The 18,223-nt window shown below is 39.8% G+C and overlaps 1 protein-coding gene across 2 annotated transcripts in view; it reads right to left on the bottom strand.

The window, feature by feature from the left end:
• Window positions 1-967: 967 nt before the first annotated feature.
• The window catches only part of BZW2 (basic leucine zipper and W2 domains 2), a 56,287-nt gene continuing 39,031 nt past the window's right edge, over window positions 968-18,223 (bottom strand). For both annotated transcript variants that reach the window (XM_059844125.1, XM_059844135.1), the window contains 6 exons: window positions 16,261-16,370; window positions 14,308-14,478; window positions 13,769-13,915; window positions 9,520-9,658; window positions 3,048-3,170; window positions 968-1,424 (listed from right to left, as the gene is read on the bottom strand). In XM_059844125.1, coding sequence (XP_059700108.1) covers window positions 1,396-1,424; window positions 3,048-3,170; window positions 9,520-9,658; window positions 13,769-13,915; window positions 14,308-14,478; window positions 16,261-16,370 — 719 coding nt within the window. In that variant the 3' untranslated portion in view covers window positions 968-1,395. The remainder of the gene's footprint in view (window positions 1,425-3,047; window positions 3,171-9,519; window positions 9,659-13,768; window positions 13,916-14,307; window positions 14,479-16,260; window positions 16,371-18,223) is intronic.

The following is an 18,223-nucleotide window of genomic DNA, read 5'->3' as shown; positions in this document are numbered from 1 at the left end:
GAATTTAAGATGTTTTTAGCAATAGTGGCTGCATATCCATGACTCAGTACTACCACGTCACAGCTGCAGAGTTTTGTGCATGTGTTTTCATGCCCAGCAAATTTATTTTCTGTAATAACAAGGACCAAAATGGAAAGTATGTAGCTAATGCATCAGTTTTGCTTTTTAATGTGACTGGCTCTGGTCTTCTCAAACTTACTGGAAACATCACCATGATATATTTCCCCTTCTGAAGATCAATACCTGGTTAGAAAAATAAATGCTGTACTGGATGGAAAGCTGGCACTCAACAGCACTTGATTTCCACTGGCTAACTGCTGTTTACAGTAAATCTAGATATATACCGAGACTCATCTGTGGTTTATATGAAGTGTTGACTTGACCTCAGAAAAATCTGTACTATCTGCTAGCTTACTGGTTTCTTATGACAAAATACAACACTTCACTAATGGACTATGCCCTGTCATGCTCTTCCCTTGTAAGAATACAAGCCTGGCTTTTCTAAACCTGATGTAAATAAATTTCAGATTTCACATGTAAGGACTTCTAGTCATGCACGTTTTGAAGCTAATTCTTCTAAAATGAGACAACTTCTCTTTCTAAATTCAGGAATCAACAATAACTGACTGTAGTTTGAAAGGAGCAGAACATATTATTCTATATATATTTTGTATAAACTGCACCTGCAAAACTGGGACTCCAAAGATTTGTTCCTGTATATCTTCTTTTAATTAAGGAACAGAATCGATCAATATTTGCTGTAGAATATGGTTAACCTGTCCAAAGTTGTATGTAAGGATGGGAATAAAGATTTGGCAGTGATCTCTACACCAGTTAACTACAGCTGCTGATTCTTTGAGGAAGAAGTAAGAAAATGGCCTGTTGCCATTCTTGTGTAATTTTTACTTGAAGAATCATAAAAACTTTGGCAAGCCAGAACTTTACATACACACTAATGCCACAAAACTAAGATATAAAAGCCATTTATTCAAAAAAATGTGGTGGTGTCAAATCACATACACAAGCCAATATTGAGCTACAAACACAGACCAAACAGTTCTATAAACAGAAATTGGAGTGTTCATATACCATAGTACCTGAAAAAGACCGTTAATAAAAAGGAGTCCATAAGTATTTAATTTCACTTTTTCTATATGGCTCCTTGCTGAATGTCTTTGCCTAAGTTAGTGTACACTGAGCCAGAGGTAGAGTCCCAAGTAAAGCATCTAATGCCTCAGGGCTCCATTAAAAACCTTTATTCTTCTAAACAAAAGGAAAGTCTAGTCTATAGTTTTCTGTATGACACTGAAGTAAAGCCTCTTTGCTTGAACAGTACGGCATTCCCAAGCGCATTTGGCATTAACCTAGATTGAGACTGTGCTTTGTGGAACCACCTCAGTTCTCCTCCCCTTCAGACTCCGACTCTGGAAGAGAAGAGAGTGAAACACTTCATGTAGGTTGCACAAGGACACTGATGTGAGTAATTATATAAAAATAACAAGATATCCTTCCAAAACGAAAAAGAAAATTTTCACCACACCTAGTACTTCCTAGGAAAGGTTGGCAGATCAAACAGAGAAAACAAGAAAGAAACACAGCTTCAGGAGATGAAGGTTTACTCTGCTGCCCTCCACGGTGGAGCTCTTCATTTACAGATCTGTCACTAAAATTTTCACCATGTTGCTATGAATGATTCTGGTCCTCATCTACAGAGCCACAATGTGTACTGGAGCTGAGTTTAATAAAGGATCAGCATGATTTGCTCACTCTTCTAATCTCTATGAGTAGACTGTACTAGCCTTATCCAGGAAGCACCCTTAAAACTATTTGCTTTGCAAATATCAATCAGCATCACCATCCAGCCTATCCAGAAAGGTTACCCTACAGGAGGTATGAAACATGTACAAACCAATTTTTAAAATATTTTTATAGCATAAGATAAAGTTCATTTAGTAATGGAAGCAGAAGAAGTAGAAGTAACCTAGAAGCAGGAATACACACGCTAGTTTTGTAACCTAAAGCTACTTTGCATCATATTGTATTTCTGTGCTCACCTGACAGGAAGGGGCTCACTGCCAACAAACATTACACCATAGATCAGATTTCTGAGGGCAAACATGGGCTGCATGTTTTTACAGAAACATTTTGTCTCCGTGTGTACCGGACTTTGTAATTAAGGACATCTGGCAGAGGGAACATGCAGGAAAGGATAAAAATAAAGAGCAGCCGAGGCACACAAGCAGAAAATTTTTTAGAAAAGCTTAATTAGACCAAGCTTGCCCATCCAAAATCTAAGTGTGAAAGCAGCTGCCATTTTTTTTTACTGCTACCTGAACATGTGAATTGCTGTTCCTAGTACATATTCCCTCCAAGTTTATAAAATTAATTACATTAAATGGATGCAAATGGACCCTAATAATTCTATCCATATCTATTACACATGGATTTATCTTCCCAACTGATGGGGAATTCCTTTTCTATGCAAAAGAAAGGTAACTTATTCAGTAGAAGTATTTTCCTATCAATAACATGAGGAAAACCAAGTTAGGGACTAGTTCCCTAAGAAAGAAACTAGTTCCCCTTCTAAAGAACCATTTTAAAGCAAATACAGACCACATAATGTTAAACCTGACCATTCAGCTAAAGCCAGTTTCAAGAGCCAGGGTGCAGGCAAACTCATGTTCTCTGCCATTAAACATGGCAACAGCAAAAAAGGCACTGAGACAGAAAACTGTTTGGCTGCAGGTATTAGCACCAAGGTACTTGATGCTGTCATCAGTGCAGAGTTCCTCCCTGCAGAAGCTAAAAGAGTTTATCTATAGACAAGTGATACCCAATGAATAAAGGACTTCACAGGGATAGCATAATCACTGAAAAAGCAGCAAGTGTTGTTAGTCTTAGGCATGCCTGGAAACAACTGAGATGGTCATGCCCACCGTTTTGTATTTTGAGTCCTGAATACTTCATATCCTGGTACAACTAAAATGTGGAAAAAAAAAAATCTCTTTTGCAAAGAGACGACCATAGTTCTTCAAATGAACCCATACCTTCTTCAGCATTTTGCAGCCACTCCACAAATTTCTTCATCTGGTCAAGGAAAACACTTTTGCCTTTAGCAACATGTGCTTCTTTATACCACTTGAGGATAGCTTCTTCACTCAGAACATCAGCTGAAATACAGATCAGTGTTTGAAAACAAAAAAAAAAATTTTTTTTTAGAGATTAACAGATTTTGAACAAGAAAGGACAAACATTTTTTTAAAGGCAGCATACAGTTAATATGATTGCAGTGGAACAAGCTTTGCATGATCTATATTAGGCTTCAAATACAAAGTATTTGATGCATATAATGGGTTCCAGATGCACTAAAATGTGTAATGTATTTAGGCTTAAAATAAAGTATCAAATTGTGCTTCTGTCAAGAAGAGTTCTTTATTCATGTGTTTTAAATATACCACATAAGATTGCTGGATAAAAGAAATATAATAATCAGCCTGCACATCTTGAGAGTTACCACAATAAGAATTGCCATGCTTTTTCTTGCTGTAGTATCACAGAATTGTGCATGGTTCTAGAAGTCTGAAGTGACAGATACCTCCTGACGGAACACTTAAGAAACAGCCAGTAGGGATTTTTTGCAATCATTTTCCCCTAAAGGTCTTATATTGTTTTTAGCTAATAAGTTTTTAAGTCACTATTCAGACCACCCATTTTAAGGGATTGGCTTGGAGGGACAGCACAGCTGACATTTTTATGTCAATAATCAGGAACAAAATAGCTGTCAGTGAGGACATGTGAGGCTGAGTACAATTCAGAATAAAGAAATACTAATAAATAGCAAGGACACTTATTGTTACCAACATATGCAAATTTAGGTCTAGCAACAGACCTCTAGCCCCAGGACAAAGCTTCTGTGATCCAGCCAAGCCAAGTATCTCAGTAATTGATGGCTGTAAAGCCAAAATCTGGGATCCACAATGGCATTTTGGCAGTTATGTAATACAAGAGGCAAGAACAAACAACAACATCAGCAACAACAAAAAAATCAAACTGTATTTGTTCTATTAAAAGACTAAAGACAGCTTTCTACACCTCATTAAAATTTCCATTCTTTCTGTCTTTGAACAAACTACCCTCCCTGCTCAAAATCAACACATTTATGTACTCCACTGCTTCCCTGAGCTTCTTGGTGCTGTCCCACCCAGTGGGTATTAGCTTAACAAGGCACCAACCCTGACCATCACCTTCTGCTTCAGCCTAAAGTTACAGCAGATGTGGCAGGGAAGGGAAGAAGACAAACTGAAATAAATGACACTAAAACCCCAAAGCATCTGATCAAATGAGACAGAGGAGACACATTTCACATATGCTGCTGAATAATAAACAGATGTAAGCAACCAGGGATATGTTTGAACTTAATCAAAACTATTCCAAGACATTCAACAGTAACTGAAGTAACTGAATATGAAATCTCCTTGAAAATTAGGAATTTAGTAAGAATGTGTGACTGGAAATTACCTTGTCTCTCAGGCACTTTTCCAAAATAAAACCTCTTCTGCAGTTTACTGCAGCTGACAGTAATGCTGAGAAAATGCAGGGAAAAGTGGACTGAGCTGGCTCTAGGCTTTTTTCCATATATATAAATTGTGCTTAGTGAACCTACAGGAGGGACCAAAAAATCCCACCATCTTGCTGAAAACACAACCTGCCACAATGAACTTTTTCTCCAACATTACAGAAACGTTGGAGATAAGAAAGAGGTTTTGAACATGTTGCATTAACTACTTCCTGGTAGTCCTTAGTAGCAGCTCAAAGGCATTACAATATTTAATTAGTCTGGATTTTAATTTAGCAAACCTGAAAATATTTCACATGGACTCACGAACTTTCAGTTTAATGTAGAAGTGCATGTAAAAAGATTACATTTACCTCAGAGTCCTTAAGTTCACACAACTATATCTGCAAAATTACTCAGGGTATGGCACATAAGACAGGCAAAGAAAATTGGGAGAGATTTCAGGGGAAAAAAAAAAAACCAACAACCAAAAAAGCTAAAGTAAAGCTCAAGCTCTGGGGCACTGTGGACATTCACAAGTATGAAGCTGCTGTATAGAAGTGCTGAAGCTTCATGACAGGTGACACTATGATACTGTACAAGGAAACACCTCAGGTAGGCACACAGCTCAGTTCAAAAGTAATAGGACTCGAGTCTGGCTTCCTGCTTTTTTTTATTTGAAGCCTGTAAGCTCAATGTTTTGTGGCCAAAGGGGAAAGTGCAATTTCTCCCTCCCTTCCCAAAACCCCAATCTGATAAAAGCAGCATGCAATCTCACTGTGTGCCTCAAAGATGAAAACACTCGCAAGTCTGGAAGACGAAAAATTTGCCTGTATTTAACTCCATGGCAATAAACCTCCTACCCTAGCAGAGAAGAACAAAATGCCCTGACCTACAAAAAGGACAACTGCAACGCTCCTTCAATTTCTAAGAAATGTTATGTTATTCATGCCTCCCGTGCTCATAAGGGATGGCATTCTCCCACCTGCACAAAGATGCTCAGTTCAACAATCATGCAGGGCAGGGAGTAGTTAATCATACCTCTAGGTTGCTTTGAAGCAGTGGGAAGGGAAAATGGAAGGAGGAGGAAGGGAATGACTCATTTTGTATATATGTAGTTATTCTTCATTAAAGTTGATTATAGATATATTTTAATGGCTGAAGCTGAGCACTGCAGTTTGTGGGCGTGTGCACATCATTCTCACTGCAGTCCCAGGTGATGTCAGCCCCAGAGAGCTGCTTTTCCTGCAGGTGCAGCCAACTGCCACTCAAACCACCCACGACCAGAGCCTCCAGGGATGTCCCTCATGAAAAGAAGCTGCAGAGCAGAGAGACTGAACAGCCTAGTCTCTTTTCTTCAGGGTTAACTGGAAAGTTACTTAAGTTCAGGTCTCAGCTTTGCACTCAATCACCCAGTTCAAATGAATTCCTGCTTTTAACTCAAACCACATAGCCAGGGGCAGAAAAGGGAAAAGCACACCCTGGCAGCTGCCAACACAGTCAATCAATCTGCAAAATTCAACTTTATTGCAGCTAACTCAGCTGGGAGAACAGAGCCTTCAGACAAGGCGCAAGGAATGTCACCCACAGTACAGTTAAGGCCCTTCTGGTTTGTTTTGGGTTTTTCCCAGGAAAATTTTGCATCAAGTACCACAAAAAGTACTTGAATAATTAAGATATTTAAAGATAATTGTAATCCGTCAAAAACAAAACTCCTGTATGAAGTGAAACTTGAAGATTCCTTTCTTCTAAGTGTTCCCTGCAGAATTTGAGAATCTCTGTCAGTCTGCATCATTTGGTTGCTGTATCTTTGTACCGCAAAAGAGTATCTCTGAGGTCTAATTATACCTCAAACCAGAGTCCTACTTCATATGCACTTGCAATCAGTTATTTCTTCTTGTATTTTGTAAATGTTGTCTTGAATTCTAATGAAAAAGTACACAGAGGCTTTGTGTTTGCCATTCAAAGGGTGAAATTCTGATTCTCATGAAAGGAACAATCATTAATTTCAACAGTGTCAGGATTTCACGTTTGAAATTTCAAAGATATACACAAACTTAAAAAAGGGGATCAAAGGGTGAACATGATATATATCAGGTATACCAGTAACAACAGTGATTATTTTCCCAACAGTGAAGGGACACACTGCAACACAGAAGGAACTAGCAAACAACATACATCTTACAATGCAAGCAAAGAAGCCAACAAACTTACTGAGTGCCACTCAGAATTCAGCAATTCTTATTCTGCAACTGGCTTTTGGATCTTGGTTAAAATGCAGCTCTTTGATAAACAACTGTACTGGCTTAAAGTGAAAACCAGAGAAGCAACATCATAGCTGGGGAACAGTATGGAACTGGACAGTTTATTTTTCTCTATACTGTCTTAGGAACACAAGCGTAGAGTAATAATAATAATAATAATAATAATGTTAACAAGCTTTAACCAACTACAGAACTGTTTTTGCAAATTATACCTATGAGTCAGTAAGAAGCTGCTGCTACTTAAAGGAAAATAGGGCTTTGGTTTACATTGGGGAAAAAAATGGATGCTCCATCTTATTTAGAGACAGAATAATAAATTTTAAAAAATCAACACACCACAGACTTTCAAGATCTTCTAGGTGCTAATGAGCCCCAGCTGTCAACATGTTTAGGTATTACCAGGTAATTCACAGGAAAATAATCCAAGGGCTATTTCATGATGGAAATATGGAAAGCATTGAGATGCAAGATGCTGGACATCCTGATGAGAGTAGTCATAGAACTAAATTAGTCAAAGCGTGACTGGCATTAGGTGCCTATCATCACTGCTGACTATATTTATGCCCAGGAAGCACTCCCTCATAATGAGTAACAAGCAACAAACTGAATGTGGATTCATGCTGGTACAAAGCTGCATTTTTATCTGCCCATTCAGATACCTTTATTTGTCACTAGATGAAGTTCATTATGGACCCTGAAACCTCTCCAGACCTTGTGCATGTTACACTTAAGAACAACAGAAAGGGGAAGAGGGGTGTCTGCTGCTCCCTCACCACTGACACAGCCAGTAACAGCTTTGGAAGGCTTTTTTTCCTCTATTAGGAAACAGAACATACATTGTCATTGGGAAGTTACCTAAATAAAGTGCATGCCTCTAAAAAGACTCGATGGCTTGTTTTTAGTAGATAGATATGAACTGGGGAGGAGAGGGTGAAATCTACCAGCACTGAAACAAAGGAGAGGCAGGCAGCATAGCACTGCACAAACCACACCATGAGCCACTAAAGCTCAATAGAGTCATGTAGAAGAAACAGGAATTGAAGGTCTAGCGCTCCCAGAATCTTCCCTGGTTGACAAGTGTCCTCACCTAATGGACACTTTTTAACTCCCAAGCTGCCAAAACAAGACAGGGCTGATGCTCCCTGCATCCAGCACCCAGAAGGGCCCTATGGCAGTGGCTGTAAGGTCAGGCAAACAGTTGCCAGCAGGCAGCAGGTTTGTCAAACAGGGCAGATCCAGCTTTAGCCCAAACAGGGCCAGGAAGGGCTGGCAGCTGTGCTGCCACATGACTGCATCAGATGGCAGAGGCAGGTGCTGCAGCACGCCTGCCCCAGCGATTCCATGCAGAAATACAGGCACAGCACATATTGTACAGACCACACGGTAACTCCAAACACTCCTCTAGACATTATGTGAATACTAAACAGTATTGAGGCACCTGTAGGCCTGAGGCTGAAGTCTTCTCAGCCCTCCAAACAAGCCTACCTAATCTCCTGAGTCAGAACAAGCACATGTGGGGTGAGCAGAGTAGATGGGAACTAGGTTCTTCAAGCATACTAAGTTTAAAGTACAATTCAGTGATTGATTTTCGATTTTAGAATGCTTTGGAATTTCAGGAACTGCTCTTGCAGACTAACACAGTAATGAATCTACAAAAATTCTGAAAGCAATCCTACACAAGACTATTTCTGGCTTGACCATCAGTTATGCTCTGAGTGCACAGCAATTATGCCTCTCATTCACCATGTCCAAAGCAAATGTTCTTTTCCAAAGAAAATTGAATCAAGTGACTGCAGCAGCTTGCAGGTTCAAGTTGTTCTATGGTCATTAATAGTATTTACAAATTGTAGAACTGGAGGGCAGAAGGACAAGGTGCATTGCTTTTTCATTTATCATGGAGGCCACGCTATATTGAAAGCATAACAGAAATAAATCCACATGACTCACTTCCTTCTGCCTTCTAAAACCATGAAATTATTATAACAGTTGGAACTCAGTTGCCTTGAACATGTACCTGAACTCAACAGGGTGAACAAAGATCAACATTAGGTTTCTACTCCTGCTGATTTTTCTCCTCCAACTATTTATAGCAAGAATTTAAGAACAAACTGTTTGGCACCCACCCATCACACGCAGTGCAAGACCATTAGTCTCTATGACAACCTGATCAGAATAAACTTGTGAAGAAGTCAATTTCACAATAAAAATGAAATCCATCAAAACTATAGCACCTGCAAAAAATTGGCAGGAAAAGAAGCATAAGAAAAGATCCTTCTGGTAGGGAGTGAGTAAAAAAAAAACCTCCAACTCCAAACCCCTGAAAAATCTTCCTGCTAGGAGGGTTTGCACTCTCAAGGTTTCTTAAAACCAAGCTCTGGTCTGTTGAAATCTGCCAGAAATTTATAGAAATGTCTTCCTAGAAGTGATTTTATACAAGGACTAAACTGCACTTGAAATGACTGGACAGTGCTTGATCCTGCTCACACTTCTTGAATGGGGTGAAAGCAACAGAGGGAGACAAGGGCTTGTTTTGGCTTTTCCTGCTGCCACACACTCCTTTGAACTCTCAAACCACAAAGTATTCCAGAGTTCAACACCAACACAGCCTTCTCATATGCACTACTTGGTTAAATATCATAAGACAGTGGCTGACACTGAAAATCCAAGCACAGAATACAAGAGTGGATTCTACACTTTTACCTTTATAAAAGAGTACCACTATCTTCTGAAAGGCTTTCATGAAGTGGATGTTGTCATAACAGTACTCCTGCACCTTCTGGAGTAGAATCAACTCTGACTGGCCTTGAGTGCTGAACACAGCAAGGAGGGGGGCATATTGCTGAAAGGAAGAGAGGGTAAAAAATAAAATGCATGTCAGTACACTTAAAAATGAACTTTTTTAGAATAAATATCATGAATTTCATCCCTGAAAATGTTTCACTGAAAGCTTAGATTTACTTGCACACTGCATTTTCTAAAACACATACAATGCGTATACACAAATATCCATGATTTTTTGTAGCATGTCCTGCATGCTTTTACAAAGCTAAAATTCAGTACCACTTAGTTACTGAGTTCTGTAAAATCAATTTATAAAGCCCACAATCTGGCATTACTTCTGTCATACATTTCACAATGAAGCATTCTGTTCATTCAGGAGTGATGCTTTACAGATGTTCATAACGTAAGACATCCCAGGATGAAATACATGAAAAATAGTCTCTAGTTTCACAGGGGTTTTAGAAGTCCTAGGAAACTGAAATAAAGTAAATTAACTGCAATCAACTGTCCTTATTTTTTCTCATTACCACAATTGAGAATATCATGACAGCCTTTGGTAATCAGCAACATTTTCCAAGCACAGTATTAACTGCTAATGTTACTCCGACAAGACAGTAGTGGTACATATCATAGTCTTTTTTTGGTGTTTATTAATATGATAAAAAATACAGCAAAAACTTAATAGTTATGCAATTTTCCCCTCTTATTTCAGATCTTAAAACTAAAAATTACACTGAAGGACCCTATCTTTCCTTAAAAGCTAGTGTTTATATCCGTATCTCTCCAATTTCCTGTCATCTTAGCCTGTGATGAGTTCAGCTAAGACCACAATCTTAAAATTAAGATAATATTAAGAGCATTTTTCAGAGATGAAGTTTAATTACCTTTGATCTTCAGAGACCCTAGCCAAATAGACATTGCATATTACTATTTCATCTGCTCTTGCACTTATCAGCCTTTCTTCCAAGTTTTCAGTAAGCCCCAGTTTGGCATTTTCCAGCTGGACTTGCAATGGCCTGAGATCACAGAGCTGTAGTCTGAGTGACCAGGGCTACTGCTGGTCTTAGGTGACAAACCACCCATTACCCACAGCACTGATGGGCATATTTAAAAGTACACTTCAGCACCTCTCCACAAAGGGCTAATCCTGAGGGTTTTATCCAATATGGTCCATGGAAATAATTAGTAAAACACATGAAAATCAACTGAAATTTGAAAAGTTGTTCCAAAATGGGTTTTGCAATAATTATCAGCTGTTTAAGAGAGCATGAAATCAAAACAGCCACAAGTAGCTCAGCAGGCTGACAGTATTTAGTACTTTTGGAAGGAACTCCCTTAAAATGGCTACATGTAGCTAACACCAGAGGCCAAGTTTTTCCACTCCTGGAAGGTATAGTCACATCTTTAGAAACAACGTCAGTGCTTTGGTAAGAGCACTGAAAAACTTGTGCAGGCTGTGAGTAGCTCTTTTTCCCCTTTTAGCCCCTGTAGCATTGAGCTGGTATTTAGGCAAACTGTGGGTAGGCAAGGCAATATACAGTGCAGTTGGTTTATTTAATACACTCAGTAGAACTCACCCCCATCCACATGTTTGTGAAGTGCTGCTGTCTATAAACATTAATAACTTCTAATAAAAAATCCTAGGTTTTCAGTTTGGAAGTAAATTGTCTTCCTTTTACCACATTTGACTTTATCCCCTTCACATTCCTCCCTTACTTCTCAACTGGTACAGGCTCACAGTTATGAGTTTTACAGATGTCTAAATGACTAAGGAACCTTCTTATTGCTGGCTGAGCAAATGGCATTATTTTCCATTTGTGTCATGTTAGGGAGCAGGGGCTCAGCACCCACACTGCTGTGAAGTTCACCAGAACCTTGCCTGCAGTGAGAATTGTCTGGAAGATTCTCCTTACCCATGGAGAGCATCTCTTCTGTGCACTGGAGGCGGCCGAGGCACTAAGCCCCTCCAGTGTCACGGTGAGGTTACTGGGACAATGAGGAGCTTATTCTGTGAGATCCAGGGTTGAACAGCTTGCCCTGTCTCCTCCTGAGGTCAGCTTCTGCTGGTCCTGCCATATGGATGGCACACATGACTTTAACTGCACTGACCAACTATGCTGGTTCATGGCTGCTCGCCTCAACCCTGCTATTAGGTAGCCACCCATCCAGCAAGGCTTTTTAAGATCTGTGAACCAGGTCAACACTCTGTGTTCTGACCCATCTCATCTTTTCACCAGGGGTGCCTTGTGTACAACTTATTCAAAGAATCTGGTAAGTTAGAGACAGATGTCAAAGCTCTGGCAATGTGCTTTGTGAAAGTTACCTGTGATACAAGAATGGAGCCATAGAAGAATAAATCCCACCATCTGACATGTCACACATCAAGTATGTATTCATACACAGCCTCATCACAGCACCAGGTCAAAGCAACTCCCTGACTGTTTCCTGGGACATTGACACACAGGAGGGTGCAGAACTGAGCTCTGTCTCATCCTAACACTGTTAATCCACTTTCTGGAGTTGGCTCAGACACTGAGGTAGCTGAAAGGCCTAAGAGAAGGATCCACGATCTGTCTCCACCTATCCTAAGTGGAGGGATGTGAAAAATGCTGTTTCATTTTCGAAGACTGAGCTGTAAAGAAGCAGCGATGAAAGTCTAAACTTCTATTTCTATTGCTTCTATTAAAATCTTACTCCTGAGTGCAAACAGTAAATACCACAAACAAATTGTCCTCAGTTTTTAGAAAGTGGATGTACCTAGAAAGATCCCTATCTTATGCAGACAAGATACCTTACCTAATTCATTGGGGTGATGCACAGGACTAAACATCCAGTCAACAGGATTTGTACAAAGCCAGCTATGTTTCTCTTTTCCCAGAGTTCAAATATTCCAGAAAGTGTTTGTTAATTTGCCCTGCAGTACTAGACAATAAAACTCAATGGATACTTTGTTTCAACTCAAAGAGAGATAATCAAATTTTACATCAAAGGAGCAAGAAAAACAATGTCTCTCCTCCTTCTGGAAACTATCTTCCTTCTCCTGCTATTTGAGCCACTTGAGAAAACTTGAAGGCATTCAGTCTTACCATCAAAGACTACACAATATCCCAAGCGACTGCATTTCTAAGATATTGGGAAACCAAATTCAGACAAAAGGACAACAGCAGTAGGAGCTAAACCAACATGGGAACACCCAAGTATGGGGACACGTCCAATATGAAGAAAGATCTATTTTACCATAAAGAATAAATCCCAGATTGCTTCTGTTCCAAGGCAAACCTCTGAAGCCCTGGCTATGAGGGAGTATTCTCCTGGTCAGAGATTACCTGCTTAAAAGACTGAGTCTGCTGAAAAGCTTCTGCTCTCAGACCCAGTGTCTTGCACTGCACAATTACTTCAGACTTAGAGGAGGAATACGAATGATGGCAGTGACTGATGCTTCTGCATTGGTTTGGTGCTTCTTTTCTAAGCCAAGGTCTTTAGAGTTTTTGTACCAATGTGCAGTGATGGTACTGCAATACTGCAGCCTGTCTCCATGTATTCAGTTCCCTCATCCTCAAGGACAGTAGCTGGATCAGAGTAACCACACTGTATGTACACACAGTCCAAGCCAGCTCCTGGCTTATCACATGACAGGTCACTGAGTATCCAGTTACCACAGCCAACATTGGCAACAACCAATTCACAGACTCTGGCCTTGGCATTCCTGTTTGGATCTATCCAGCCCTCTGCACAGCCAGCACAGGTGCTGCCTCACCATGCTCCCAAAAAGTCTTAGCTTCTGGCAAAGACATTGCAAAGGCAGTTCCTGCAGGCTTACTAGTGAGGTCTGAGCAGGCTGAGTCCTAGCAGTTGCTTAGCCCTGCCCCAGTGCAAGGAGCCTCTCAGGGCCCTGGCACCCTGGGAAAGCACAAGGAAGAAAGGCTCACCTCTGTGACCACCTTTGCTTGCCCTGGCACTGTGGGACTCAGGGCACTCAAGGATCTGAACTACCTCAGTCCTCAGCATCCATTTGACAGAAGTCAGACTATACACAATGCTTGGTATGCTCAGCATCAACCTTCAAAAATCTAAATCTCCTGGATTTAAACAGGTAAAAAACTTTGACAGCCAAAGCATATATTCTGTGAATTCACAGCATTCTTCTCCTCTTCATCCATGCATATACCTTTAGATGTTTGAGGGCCTGCTCTGCAACCAGCTCTTCTTTCTTGTTCCATTCCACAGCATTCATGACACAGGTCCAAAGGAGACCAATCACTGCTGGCTCTGGCAGCTCATTTCTTTTCATTTCCTCTTTTACATAAAGCACTACCTGGCGAAGGAAATAAGGGACATTTCTAATGAACCAGAAATGATACTGACTTTCCAAACACTTGTAGTCATTTCCAACATCATGGGGTAGAAGCATTAAGAAACAAAATTAGACCAAGATTTTGACCCTCCCCTCCAACCTAACAGTTAATGCAGTTAAAGGAAATACATTCTCAAGGATAAATGAAGGAAAACCACCCCCATCCCACAGACAACTACACTTGGAAATATAGAGGATATTTGGTTGCTTTAGTCTTAAGCACAGAGGGAATGGATGAATAAATTAAAATAGTTTAAAGAAAAACAGAGGAAATCTGTTCCTCTCTACCTAATGTTGATTTAGGTCTTTGATTATTATTATATAAACAGAAAGTTGTAAAAAACCACTTTTACCTCCTTAATTGGGCATTCCTGAGAGAGACGTTCTTGTAGTTCTTTTTGAAGTTCTTTACGAGTCCCCAGTGACTGCTGAACTCTAAGGAAATCTGAGAGCTCTTTTAGACCTGCTTCAGTAAAATACTTGGCAAAATGGTCCACATTTTGCCGGTTGGCTGGAAATAGTTCCTAAAAAGACAGGAATGCTCTCTGTTAAATAACCAACTATGACTCCTGACAGAATGGAAAGAACATTTTTAAAGAATGAACAGTGGGAACAACCTGTTACTTCACTTAAAACACTGCTTGTATCCACACTTGAAAAGTCAACACTTCATTCATATTGCAGTGTTTCACTGTAGTGGAGGGAAAAAATGATGTCCAGTTACACAAATAAGCTAATACCCACTCCATGTGAAGTGCATGTTCTTATCAACAGCCATGAACCAAACATGTTGCTCAAAGCAGTCCTAAGAGGAACCATACTTCTTCCAGATTCCAAGAGTCTTGTAGGGAAAGTACAAAGGAATAGACGGCAAAGCACATTTATCATCCCCTCCCAGTGCATGCACACATTTATCTCTTAAGAAAAATATACTGAACAATACATAAGTGGCCAAGGCACCCTGACCTACCACTAATGCATCATTTAACAAAAATCACAAAATCCACTACGAACTGCTAACATTAACTCCTGTAGGCATTTCTAATTAAAAAGCACTGTCAATTTATGAAAGTCCAGCTACCTAGAAAAGTTGAAATGATCCTTAAAAATCACTATAGCAAATGCCCCATCTTGGAAAGCATTCAATGGCATTTGCTTACCATCCATTCTTGGTGTCTCAACAATGATCTGTGGGATGGATAACACTTTTTTCTAACAAAGAAGCTGGAGACTTCCCATCTATTTACTTACTGACTAATGAAATTAAGAAACTTTCATGAAAGCATCTATGCTAGGCAACATCATCTGATACTTTACAGTCGTTTAATAGAGCAGTGTAATGAAAGCCAATAGCTGAAAGTTTAAGTCAGTCAAGCTTGAACTGGAAGTAAGATGCAGTTTTCTTCCCTGCCCTCCCCGCACAAAAACCAGTGTAAATGGCCCCTTTCCCAGTTAATGGCAAATTATTTATGACTTGGACACTTAAAATCAAGTACAAATTGAAGAGATGGAGTGGCGTGGGAGGCTCCTTACTTTTGAAAGATACTTGCTTAATTACACATTACTGAGGTAGAAACAGGAAATACTGCTGAGTCTCCAGGCTACACAGGATGTGCATTTGACTGCACTATCGCAGCAGCAATCTTTCTGAAGGATTAAAAAACCCCAAATGATCTTCAGAAAGTCACTGGGAGAAAAAAGCATATGAAACTGCTACATATTCATATATTGTCTGAATACCTTGCTACAAACCCAGAACATAGGGTTTGAGTCCTAAGGCTGAAAGCCTTCTGCACTGTACCTACTAGGTCTGCTGCCACCACTGCAGGACCATTTATGCTACCTAGATGGCTAGTGCTGCAGAAAATCAGCTTACTATTCATTTACTACACTATTTAAACACTGCTGCTTCAGAAACTTACATTCTGACTCCTTATATTTTATATACCATTTGCAAAAGGAAAACATATTTAAAGAAATAGCGCTTTTCATGCCCATTTGCTGGTATGTTTTGTTAGAAAAAAAAACCCATTTATTTCATTCCCAAGCCCCATATATACAATCTCTCAGAAGGCATCTGACTACAGGAAAAATAGAGACAGAAGGTAAAAACATGTGATACTTAATATTCCTGAACCTGTATCAGTGCTACAGCCATAACAATATTGCTATGTTTCAAAACATTTTAGAAATGCTAACAGAGTCTGAGGGGGAGTTAACATGCTTACAGCAAACTACCATCTGCATTTCATTTCCTTCTTTTTCCCTGGGAGAGATAAAGATTATTGAAAATACATTGTACTTACTAGCAATCTCTTATCGAGGTTGGCTTTTCTTAAAGCAGAGGTAACAGAATTGGCATCTTTCTCTGCCATCCATGCTTTAAAAAGCTTTACAGCAAAAGAGGCTGCAATCCCTATTAAAGAAAAGCACAAAATCTGTTTCAGCAATTTTCAACATAAATTAGACTTGACTATAAGAAGTTCAAGATTACAAAAAAGTAACAAGACTGTGGAATGAAAATACATTTATGACAACAGAAACAAACACGTAGAGCTGAAATGCCTATTTTCTTCTCTAATGCAAAACTAGTTTTCTGAATTATACTAGATTGAAAATCTTTTCATTTGGTATTGCCCCTCTCCATTCAGTTGTTCAAAGATTTTCTTTGCAATTATTTTTCCTACATTCCCAATTCACAGACTGAGTACAACGCAAAAGGAAAAATTATGCATTAAATGGGTAGGAAACAAAGGCACAAAGCAATAAAGGACAATTAAGAACAAGAACTAAAAAAAACCATATATTCAAAAATTTTTTAGCAAATCCTGGAATGGGGTTAAATAACTTTGCAACTTCAAGTGATTGACTGTACTATGACCTCCTAGGAGGCATTTAGTAGCCAGTTGCACCAGGCACAAATACTATTTTCAGTGAAAAAAAATCCTTCCTTGAGGCAAAACTTAGTATTTTGTGTATTAAATCAAACTAACTCTACCTCCACTAGCTGTGGATTTCCCAGGGGAGTTAATAAACCATTAAGTCCACATCTCCTATTTCCTAGAGCAGCCGCACCACCACAACTGCTCCAGATTCTGCACTGCAAGTGCAGGGAGCTGAAGGAAGCTGAGAGATCTCGGAGATGGAGCTCATCCTTGAGGAAGGTCACCAGTAGGTCAGTTATGATTCTCCATACTACACTCATACCAACATCAGGGCTACTGAAGGCAGTGACAATGGTAATGCATAACAAATAGCACAATCCTAGACCACAGCTGGTCACTGTAGTTTTCTGTCTCACCTCCAGATAGTCCAGAAGCTCTTAGAGCTACATGGGACCTACTGGTGAGAAGGAGCTTCACCACTCTTAGCCGCTTTATACATAGATATTCATTATTTTTATTTCTAGGATACTTTGACTAAATGAGTCACCAAACAAGAACAGAAGAGACTGTCCCCAGACCACTGTGAAGTTCACTGACAGTCTTTACACATCTTGACTGTAATGGCAGTTTTGGCAAACTTATTTCAGGAGCTTAGTCATAAGATGTGATCCTTAGAGAAGTACTTAATGGAACCAGGGATGCACCCTGCAGGCCAAGAGAGGCCTGCAAATACTTCCTTGGGCTTGTTTTACATGTTGGAAATGATGCAGCAATCCTAAGTGCTGCAAGCTGACTAACCAAGACTAACAAAGCTGGTCAACCAGTAGGTGACTTAGGCATAACTTCCACTTGCAAACACACTTCAGCATATCCACAAGCTTATGTGCTCAATACCAAAATTGAATGGAATGGTCTCTGCCACCAAGCATTATCATATCCTACACATTTTTTCCAGTTTCAGCTTAAAACAAAACAAAGCAAGTTTTATGCCAGTGTCAGTATTATACGGTGTGCTGTTTTCAGCTGGGGTACAGCTAACTTTTTTCCACAGTGGCTGCATGGGGCTTTATTTTGGATTTATGCTGAACACTGGATTGATAATACAGATACATTTTTGTTATTGCTGAGCAGGGCAATAACAAAGAGCCAAGACCTTTTCTGCTTTTCCAACTGCCATGCTGGCAAGGAAGCTGGGAGGAGACACAGGTGGGGCAGACGACCCCAACTGACCACAGGGATATTCCAGACCATATGCCATCATGCTCAGTATATGAACTGGGGAGAAGAAGCAAGACGGGAGGAACATTTAAAGGGTGTTCCTAGGTACCCATTACATGTGACGGTGCCCTGCTCTCCTGGAGGTGGCTGAACACCTGCCCATGGG

This window comes from Haemorhous mexicanus, chromosome 1, assembly GCF_027477595.1.
Source record: "Haemorhous mexicanus isolate bHaeMex1 chromosome 1, bHaeMex1.pri, whole genome shotgun sequence".
Classification (NCBI taxonomy): Eukaryota; Metazoa; Chordata; class Aves; order Passeriformes; family Fringillidae; genus Haemorhous; species Haemorhous mexicanus.
Note: the sequence above shows the minus strand (reverse complement) of the source record. Positions and strands in the feature narration are given on the sequence as shown.